Genomic DNA, 11,188 nt, shown 5'->3' with positions numbered 1-11,188 from the left:
TTGTTCAAGTGTAAATGGGGGGAGGGCGTGGGGGGCAGAGGGAAGACTCCCCACCCTGAATTGTGATGAATGATCAGCATATCCATGTTCTGATGATAGTGGGAGTCCCTCAGCCAGTCTGTCTCTGTGTTTCTCTCTCTCTCTCTCAGAAGGCATAACAGGTTTCTTGACCCGGATAACTTGTTGACCGACGACGACTAACCCAACAATGTAACTAACCCAGACAATGAATTAAGCCGATCAATTCATCATGCAAATAGTTAAATAGCGGCTTTTTTCCCTCTCAACATCAGGGTCAAGTGGGGCCTTGCTGGTCTTATTTGGTTGAGAAATAAGATCCAGCAAAATAAATAAAAATGTATGCGATTCGTGTCGTGGTGAGGAAGATGTCAAATCAACATATTGTGATTTCTAAACCCTTGCTTTAAAAAAATCATATAATAAGCAAATGTCATGGCTCTGACAAGCCCCACTTGATACCTGAGTGTAATAGGGGCTATAGAACACTGGCAAACCTGCTGTATTGACTCTCAAGGTGGTGGCATGGGGTTAGTTGCTGATTAATTTCTATGCAGCCTTGAACCGTTCTCTGGGTCAGTGGACCCAACAGAATGTTGACAGAGCTGTGTGATAAAGATTAAGCCAACAATTCTTTGCTGCACGGAGTTTGATTGAGTCGTTCTCTCTTTCCCTGCAGCAAAAAGGATTTTCAGTGTGAATTGGCGTTTGCACATCAGGATCCACAGCTATACTTTGTGTCTTAGAGCCTCTTAATGGAGAAAATTGTCAGCATTTTGTAGCATAATGGTCAAAATAAAGAGACCCTTAATTTCCCCTATACATGCGTTCTTTCCTCTGTGAAACAGTAACATTGGCCGTTTTTACCATGGATCTGATCGGTCAAGATCAATAATCACTACTAACACTAGCGGGCGGCTACGTGGTGTAGTGGGCAAGGCGCTCGCCATGAAATCTGGAGACGCTGGGCTTGCCTGTTAGAGTCCAGCGCTCCACATTTGCTTTCAGTTTAGCTGGTCGTCCGTACTAATACACATTGGCCGTATTAGGGGGTGGGAAACTGATGGGTGGGGATCGGGCGTTGTGGACAGCGACTCCTACAGGTCGGTTGGTGCGCCTGCGCAGTAGAATCAGGAAGTGTCGGGGGCAGCGTGAGCTATAGATATCTATGAGCGTGAGCCTCCCACGCGTTACTCCTCGCCACTGAGAGATCGAGCTGCGCAGGTGAAAAGATGCGACTGCTGTTACCTCAAGTACCGGAGGGGACTTGTGCTATGTATGACTTAGTCCACATTGCAGCCGGCTTGTGGGAGGCAAGAAACAGCGTTCGTGACAGGGGAGGGTTGAATTGGATGATACGAAATTGGGATGGGAGAAAATATAGAAAAATGGGAGAAAAAGTGGATAAAAAAAAAATCACTACTAACACTAATGATTTAGAGGCGGTCATCCGGACCCTCGACATGTATGATAGAAGTGGAGTACACGTCTCACAATCTCCAACACGTCTCAATCTCCAAACATTATTTGTGATCATATTTTGGTATCGAGACAGCGCTTATGTAAGAATGACATTACAATCATGCATGTTGCTCAGCAGGAACTAGATGCAGCATGGGGTCAATAGATCAGAATCCTTATTAGAATAATGTCTAAAGGGTGACTGGATTCATAAAAGGCCACGCCAGAACAGAACCATCTTCCCCATGACTATGTTGGCGACTATATGTCTGAATAATTCACACACAACACCTAAAATAGCAGCTCAGGTTTGAAATAAGAGATTGCAACGTTTCTTTAGCATAACATTAGGCATAATCTCTGAATACAAGATATCTTGAAGTCAAAAGACATATGCCTCATGTAGGATATTATGCAGTCTGACTTTAATTGTGTGCGTGATGACCGGAGGCACGAATAACATAACACACCATCAACCTGCTTTAAAAAGGACAAAAACGAAGAAAATGCTAAACAAATTCATATAAACAAAGTATAAATCTGTTTAATTCAATAAAATATCAAATACAATTAAAGCATTTCACCTTCAATATTAAATAATTAGACTTATTTCATTCATTGCCAATACTGTTACAAAGAGTTGCATCATTTCACTGCAGTACAACTCTTCCCTTGACAACCAGTGTTCCAGATAGGGAAAAGGTATAAATCCACTCGTTTATGTATGTAAAACCTGCACAGAAAATACTGCATTCACAAAATTACGACTGAGAATAAAGCGAATGTGACATGTCAAGAATCACGAATGGTTGCGCAATCCACGCACCCGGCAATCTCCACTCATTCAAAGTGTCCTTGTAAACTGACGGTAGCTATATGTTCACCATATAGTAAGCGTACCATTTTGAACATTTTTCTCAGTGTAACTTGCCGGATTTTTTAGAGTCCATCATCACAGTAACACCAGGGCATCGCTACCGGTTTCCACAGAGAGAGAGAGAGGTGTGTGTGGGGGCCACCCGCCCAAAGGGCCCCTAGCACTGTCCAGTAGCAGAGAGCAGATTACGCAGCGTGGTGAGCTCCCGGGCCAGCTGCTCCACCCGCTTCTGTAACCGGTCGTTCTCCGCGGCCAGTTCCAGCACTTTGTGTTGAGTCTCCATGTTTCTCATTTTAGCTTTGTCCCGGCTTTTCCTCACGGCGAGGTTGTTCCTCTCCCGCCGCATCTTGTACTCGTCGCTGTCCTTGCTCAGGCGCTTCTTCCCCTTATTGCTGCCACTGGACATCTTCCCGGAGTGCGACGGCGACCGGTGGCCCGGACCCGAGGGAGGCGCAGGTGTGCCGGGCGGACTGGAGCAGGTGGAGGACGCGCTGCTGGAGAGGTTACCGAGGCTGCCGCTGGGAGTAGTGGTGGACTGGTAATGGAGATAGGACCTCATGTCAAAACCAGACGACCCGGTGTTGTCCATCCTCACCACGTCTTCTTTATTGTCGTCCCGTTCACCGGCCCTGCTGTAGCGGCTCCCGTTGAGTTCGGGACTGAACACGGTGTCCACGCGGGTCTCCTGCTGCTGCGCGTCCGGGTAGCCCAGCGCGTAATGCTGCTCCCTCGGGCCCCTGATGAGGTTGTTGCACTGACTCGACTCCAGCTCGCTCACGGACGGGTAGTTCTTGTAGTTGTGTAAAGTCGCGACTCTCTTGATCTTGCTCTCCTCCGCGAGGAACGCCGAGAACACGTCCCCCTGGTGCGGCGTCTGCTGGCGGTGCAGCGTGGCCACCGGCGGCTGACAGTGCAGCGCCGCGTCCAGGTAAACGCCGAAGTCTATCGCCTTCTCGGTCGGGTCTATGCCGCCGAGCTCCGTCATCGGGTCGCCAAGCCGCCTGTAAGTGTTGGAGCTGACGGGGCTGATCACGCCGTTTCTACCGTGGAAAGCAAAGCTGTCCCCGTCGTAAAAGCCGGCCACTTCCATGGAGATTAACACCCGCCGGATCGCAGGAGGGCAAATGCCCGAAATATGTTGCCTCTTGTTGTTTCCTTGACACTGGAGTGGCTCAAGTGAAGTGGCGCAATATCTGTCAAGCTATTGTGTCACTGTTTGACAATGTCCTCTAGTTTTACTTTAAACAATATAGTTATTTCGAAACGTTTGCTCTGGTCCAGTGGAATGATACCTCATCATGTCTCGGAAGGGTTTATATAGACGGCTCGGGGCGCACAGGCAGGCAGTGGTTTGGTGGTTTGACTCAAGGTTTGAGAAACCTCAAGTGGGCGGGGCTTGCAGGTGTGACGCGTGAAGCTCTTGGACAACGCAAACGATATTCTTCATGACATACTTTCAAAGAGAGAAAAAAACAAGAAAAAAAAACTGGTAAACATTCATGATAGAATATATAATAAAACAAAACAACATCGAATAGAATAGGATTGTCTTGCATAATAAAATAAAGATGCTGCACAGCAACCTGGACATGAGAATCGTGAAAATATGCACAACTGTTTCAAGCCCATTTATTATATTATATTATACGTCAAACCAGAAGTCCAGATTGAAGGTATAGATCAAAGAGTGGATACGTAACTAATGTATAATATAGCATAATAACATATATAAATGAATACCACGCAAGCAGCACATTTTAATTTGTTCAGTTGTATCTGCAAGTTCATATAATCTAGTACTGTGTACTTACTGTGTACTGTAGCCTAGTCTGACTCGGTTTCAGAGCCCCCTGCCTGCGACCGAGTGAAGCCTACTGTGGAAAAGTCTGATGGTAAAATCAGGGTGATTGATATGTGGAGTTACTGCCATCTGGTGGTGTAATGTTGTAGCATAATGTCTACAAAAAAGCGTATTTATAAAAAGTTCTAAATGTCCCTGTTTTGTTAATTACTCTATTAAAACACTTTACACTTACACACATTATATAGGCCAGGCTACTTCCCTGACACAACTGCCCATAGTTGTTGCATGGACAACCTAGGATGGCTTAGAGTAGACGACAGAGTACAGCAACTTGCAATGGGCCTGGTCTACAAGATACACTACACGACCAAGGTACCCATGTACATGTCAAAATACTTCCCAAAGTAGGGGCGGCCCAGTGGCGAACCACATAGCGCGCTCAGCCGCGAGGTTCGACTCCCGAACCTGTCGTTATTTGCCGAATGTCTTCCCCCCACTCTGTCTCCCATTCCTCCTCTGTCTCTCTCTACTGGACTGCCCAGTAGCAATAAAGCGATAAAACGCCAAAAAAAAATCTTAAAAAAAAAAAATAATACTTCTCAAAGGTCAGTGAATACCACGACCACAACACCAGAGGAAGCTCAACAAATCATGTTAAACCCAGATTCGGCTCAAACAAGGGACTAAACACATTTCGCAATTATGCCACATCAATGTGGAACGCCCTACCCAAAGCTGTAAAGGAATGTGAATCCCTACCCACATTCAAAACCGCTCTTAAAGAGCACCTACGGGAGGCTGCAATTCGAAACTGGCCACCGTAAATGTCCAAACCCCCCACCCCCTCCTAATAGACAGTCTCCTCCCCACCGCATGTATATATTCTCTCCCCGCCGTATGTATATTTCTCTCCCACCCACCCACCCCCTCCAAATGTACAGTCTCCTCACCACCGTATGTATATACTCTGTCAGGATCTATGGGGGTAACAGTACTGTATATTTGAATACCGTATATGTCACAAATGTATCAGTACTAAATACCTGTATGTCCCTATGCCATAAATGTCATGTATGAGTATGTCATAAATGTCAATATGAATTGAAAATGGGAGACCCTGATGTAAACAAGACAAACGTCTTTCTCTGGTCTGCATCCCCTTAACAATTGCGTGTATTGAGCCGTACTGTATTGTACCCATTCTGCAATCTGTTAAATAAAGTTTTCATTCATTCATTCTGTTGACAGAGTCACCTGGGGGCGTGTATGCTTTTACCAACGCAGTTGTGTTTCCGGGTTCCCGTTTTGCGCTCTGATTGGCCACTGACCTACACGCGTACGCCCCCCCCCGCTATCGCCTTTGGGGCGTGAGATATGAAGACAGATTTAACTGGGTATAGGAAGGCTGCGACAACAACCCAATAATAAACACTCGAAACAGCTATTACCAGACAATTACAACAGCAGTGGTGCCTGCTTCAAATGTCACGTATTATAGGCTATAAGCCCGTATAGATCTATTCGGAATAATAAACATATACGCCCTCTAGCAAAACATGACACAATGTGATCCTATCTCAGATAGAGCGGCTGGTTGCAGAGACGCGAGTTGAACGAACACATCGGGAGGAGAATTAATGAATAAATGAACCTGATGTAAACAAGACAAAAGTCTTTCTCTGGTCTGCATCCCCTTAACAATTGTGTGTATTGAGCCGTACTGTATTGTACCCATTCTGCAATCTGTTAAATAAAGTTTTCATTCATTCATTCATTCTCCTCCCGATGTGTTCGTTCAACTCGCGTCTCTGCGACCAGCCGCTCTATCGGAGATAGGATCACATTGTGTCATGTTTTGCTAGAGAGCGTATATGTTTATTATTCCGAATAGATCTACACGGGCTTATAGCCTATAATACGTGACATTTGAAGCAGGCACCACTGCTGTTGTAATTGTCTGGTAATAGCTGTTTCGAGTGTTTATTATTGGGTTGTTGTCGCACTTGTCGCAGCCTTCCTATACCCAGTTAAATCTGTCTTCATATCTCACGCCCCAAAGGCGATAGCGAGGGGGGGCGTACGCGTGTAGGTCAGTGGCCAATCAGAGCGCAAAACGGGAACCCGGAAACACAACTGCGTTGGTAAAAGCATACACGCCACCTGGGGAGCAACAATAATATGTTCATGACGACAAGGTCCTTCTTTAGCCTTTAATCTGCATGGTTTATTTCACATTGCATATGCACCATGAGACCTTCTCTCTGTGAGAGGTAGATGAGGAAGAGATCGAGGGGGAGGGAACAATCCCTTTTATACCCTCTTACCTGACGTCAACCACAACAGCTGCGTCTCCTTACGCCTATAGCGCCATCTTGTGGAACAGTTAAGCAGTTACATACTATCATATTAACACATAAACTCAACACTCCCACTTATGGATGACGTGTATACTGTACAACTTAAAAAAAAAAAAAACGTTTCAAGGAAAAAAAATACAGTTCAAAACATCAAAAGAATATGGCAGTCAATATTACATAACAGGCAATATTTTACACACCAAACATGACCTCTGCAAATCTTCTCAATTTCAGTTTGGAGACAGGCTTGGTCATAGCATCTGCAACCATGTCATCTGTAGGACAGTAAACAAGTGTCATCCTTTTTTTTCTGATGACAGATCTAATGAAGTGATATTTTATATCCACATGTTTACACCTCTGTCGGCACACAGGGTTTCTAGTTCCCTGGTTGTCTTCATAAACAACAGTTTTCTTATATACATAGGTATCCATTCCTTCGAGCAGTTGTTCTAGATAAATACATTCCTGTATTGTCATAGCTAGAGCCATATATTCGGCTTCACAAGTTGATAGTGCCACTGTGGGCTGTTTCTTTGTTTTCCATGAAACCAGTGAGCTGTCTGTACCCAAACTCACACAATACACTGTGGTACTTCTTCTGTCTGTGAGGTCTGCCGCCCAATCTGCATCACTATAGGCTTGAAGCCCTAAGCCCTCACTGCTCTTTCTGAAACAAAGCTGTTTATCTGCTGTGCCTTTGAGATAGCGAAAAACATGTTTTGCTGTAATCCAGTGCTCTTCTGTGGGATCAGCAAAATGCTGTGATAATTTACTCACTACAAAACATAGGTCAGGGCGAGTACATGTTGTCAAATAAATGAGGCTACCTACAGCTTCTCTGTACATTTTTACATCTGTCAATTTCTGAGCATCCTCTTGGTAGTCTAGCTTTTGATCACATGGTGTTTCCCTTGTTCTACATTCTTGCATGTCAAAACGTTTCAGGATCTTTTCCACATATATATTGTGGAATATTATGGGATATTTTTACACAACTGGCAGACTGTTCGAAGTCCATACCTAGAAAATGCTTTAACCTACCTAGGTCTTTCATTTTGAATCTGGTGGAGAGCATACTTTTCACCTGTTCTAGGTTTCTAGTGTTGTCTGCTGCGATGATTAAATCATCCACCCAAATCACAATTATCACTTTTCCTGACTCTTTTGACTCCTTTGAGTAAACACAGGGGTCTACTGGGTTCTGTATGAAGTGATCTTCAATTAGACATGTATGAAGCATCTCGTTCCAATTTCGCCCAGACTGTTTCAGGCCGTAAATGGATTTTTCTAGCTTACACACTAGCTTCTCCCCTTTCTTCTCGTAACCTTCAGGTTGTTCCATATATATCTCCCTATCAATGGGTGCGTGCAGGTAGGCTGTCTTCACATCCATCTGGTGTAAAATCAAACTGTCCTCAGCTGCTTTCTGCATCACTACCCGTACACTGGTCAGATTGGCTGTGGGTGAGAATGTCTCACCGTAGTCTATACCTTCCCTCTGACTGTAGCCTTTAGCTACAAACCTGGCCTTGTACTTGTCGTGGCCTTCAATACCCTCCTTGATTGAGTACACCCATTTTCCTCCCACTGTCTGTCTACCCTCTGGTAACTTGGTTAGAGGTATGGTTGTCCTCTAGGGACCTCATCTCCTCATCCATTGCTCTCTCCCATTTTCTTGACTCAGGGGACACCATGGCCTCTTTAAAGGTCTGAGGTACACCGCTCCCTACTCTGTAGCAGTAATCTATGCTGGTAAGTGTACTGTCATCCTCATCACTTTCTCTCTGGGCATAGTCTTTCAGATACTTTGGGGGTTTATTTTCCCGGGAGGGATATCTCCCACTGCATGAGGCACGTGACGTCACCCTAGGGTGCTTCCCGTCATCATCCTCTGGGGGTTGTTGACTGTCTGTCTGCATGTCTGTGCTCAGTACACTAGGCTGTGGTGTCTCTCTTTCTTCACACTCTACTCTGGAGTCCAGCTCTGGCTCCTGTGTCTGTGTCTCGTTCTCACAGGTTGTCTTTGTGACAAATTTTACTAGCCTGTGTTTTTGCACTTTCCCTTTACCGGGATAGTAGACTAGAAAAGCGCCTCTGCTGTTGTCGTGCCCTACAAAGAGTCCTTTTTCACACCTGGACTCGAGCTTTCCTCTGTCCTGCTGGTAAGCATAACACACTGACCCAAACGTGTGCATTCTGGCTAGATCACACCTTTTTCCTGTCAGTGCTGTATACGGGGTGGTGCCCGTGTGCTTATTAAAACACCGATTTCTGGTGTAAGCGGCTTCTTGTACCGCATAATGCCATAGACTCTTGGATAAGTTACCATCTATTAGCTTACACCTAGCCATTTCGAAAAGAGTGCGTCCTTCCCTCTCTGCTATCCCGTTCTGGTGCGGGGAGTAAGGACAGGGCGTCTCGTGTCTGATCTTATTCCTTCTCAACAATGATTGGAACTCTCTATTTGTGAACTCGGTTCCGTTATCGGACCTCAAGCATCTTATGTTGCCATAAGGAGCTACATCTGCAAGGAATTTTTCCGTGGCCTGGAGTGTGTCACCCTTTGCTTTGACAAAGTAAACAAACACTGCCCCTGTACACACATCTGTAAAAGACTGTACATATTTAAAGCCACCTATGGACTCATTGTTTACTGGACCGGCTAGATCTGTGTTAACTAGCTCAAGTGGTATCTTTACTTTTTCCGTGGGACCTCTGTTCCTTGTTTGAGTGAACTTTCCCTTTATACACACATCACATTCTTTGTTAGGTATATGCTTTTCACCGTTAATGTGCATGCCTACTGTCACCGCTTGCAGCTTCAGTATATCCTCGTAATTACAATGACCCATGATCTCATGCCATGTCTGAATATCATGACTGACATTACATATATCATTTTCGTTACTTTCTGTTTGTAGATAATACATTCTTTTGTACACCTCTATGTTAAATCTCGTACCGTTAGGTTCTACAAGAACATCTTTACCTTCATTGAAGAACACTTTGGCACCGTTTGCAGTAGCAGATTTGACAGAGAATAGTTCTTGTGGGAACGAGGGTATGTAGAGAGCGTTCTTTAACGTCACACATCACTGTACACCGGCGCCCCTCACTGTTTATAAGGCATACCTGTGCGTCTCCTCTCCCCTGCGCCAACCCGAATGTGCGCTTCCCGTCTGCCAGCTCCATGCTGTGTCTCTCCGGCTCGAAGGTGCTGTCAAAGTTCTTGAATCGGTTCCTGTCGTTGATGATGTGGGACGACGCACCTGTGTCCACGATCAGTCCCTTCCTTTGGACCTGCTGCTGCTGCGTTGACTGGGTGACGTATGTTGTCTGCGCCCCGAAGATGAAGTCTTCTCTTCCCGCTGCTCTCCAGGCGTCGTCTCGACTCGCCTCACGTCCACCGTTGCTGCCATCTTGTCCACAGCCGCCATCTTGCACGTGCGCGTACCGAGCGCTCTGGTCGCGCTTCTTTCTACACACTTTGTCGGCGTGTCCCGAAGTTCCACAGAAACTGCACCAGACTGTTTTTGTGCATTTGTCTTTTCGGTGACCCTTTTCTCCACTGCGCCAACACGCCATCTCCGTCAGGGGTCCGGTCTTTATCCATGGCGCTGCTCGGGCCTTCATCACCCTTTCTCCTGCCTCCTCCGTGACCGGGTGTGTGTCTTCTGAGGCCTCGAAGTTCCGCAGCTTGGCCTTGAACTCCCCCAGCGACATGTCCGCTGAACCGTGTGTCAACAACAGTGTGAATGGTTTATACATCTCCGGTAGTCCTCTCATAACCATCGCCATCATTAATCCATCGCTCGGTGCTTCTCCTGCACTCTTAAGCGCTGTGATGATTTGTTCAGCCCTGATGATGTATTCAGTCACAGTCTCTGTGTTCGCTTTCTTCAGCGCGGTCAGTGTTATATAGAGGCATACAATCCGATGTAGTGTTCTCTTAACACTTTTAGGCTCTCTCTGCCTTTGTCCTTTGTGTCACGGAATATCAGCCCCAAGCTTGTGTCGTCTAGGAGTGGTGCTAACTCGCAGTATTCATCAGCATTTTGCTTGATATCCTGGGCTTGCGCTTCCGCCGTTACTTCTCCCGTGGGGGCCGTCAAGATGGTTCTCTTCAGCCCCACTCCGTGCATGCAGCACAACATTCGCTCTTCCCAGAGCTCGTAGTCTTCTGCCCTTCCGTTAAACGAGGGCCACTTGCTCCTTCCTCTGGTCGCCATCCTCTTTTGATGGTAGCGTAGCTTTAGCTGCCCGTTAGCCTTAGCCACGCGGTGCTCCCGCTGCTAACCTATCCTATACTTTGCAGCTAACTAGCTACCCTTATTATTTTGCTCTTCCGTGATCTGGGCCCATAACCTGTTGACAGAGTCACCTGGGGAGCAACAATAATATGTTCATGACGACAAGGGTCCTTCTTTAGCCTTTAATCAGCGTGGTTTATTTCACATTGCATATGCACCATGAGACCTTCTCTCTGTGAGAGGTAGATGAGGAAGAGATCGAGGGGGAGGGAACAATCCCTTTTATACCCTCTTACCTGACGTCAACCACAACAGCTGCGTCTCCTTACGCCTATAGCGCCCTCTTGTGGAACAGTTAAACAGTTACATACTATCATATTAACACATAAACTCAACACATTCATTCACTATGAAGTAT

General features: G+C 46.0%; 1 protein-coding gene across 1 annotated transcript; it reads right to left on the bottom strand.

Annotated features, from left to right (window-relative positions):
• Positions 1-1,997: 1,997 nt before the first annotated feature.
• cebpb (CCAAT enhancer binding protein beta) lies at positions 1,998-3,649 on the bottom strand. Its single transcript, XM_084333305.1, has one exon. It carries the CDS (start codon positions 3,444-3,446, stop codon positions 2,514-2,516), a length of 933 nt encoding a protein of 310 aa, XP_084189431.1. The 5' UTR covers positions 3,447-3,649; the 3' UTR covers positions 1,998-2,513.
• Between the last annotated feature and the right edge of the window lie 7,539 nt (positions 3,650-11,188).

Source organism: Notolepis coatsorum (genome assembly GCF_963971535.1).
Source record: "Notolepis coatsorum genome assembly, chromosome: 17".
Taxonomy (NCBI): Eukaryota; Metazoa; Chordata; class Actinopteri; order Aulopiformes; family Paralepididae; genus Notolepis; species Notolepis coatsorum.
Note: the sequence above shows the minus strand (reverse complement) of the source record. Positions and strands in the feature narration are given on the sequence as shown.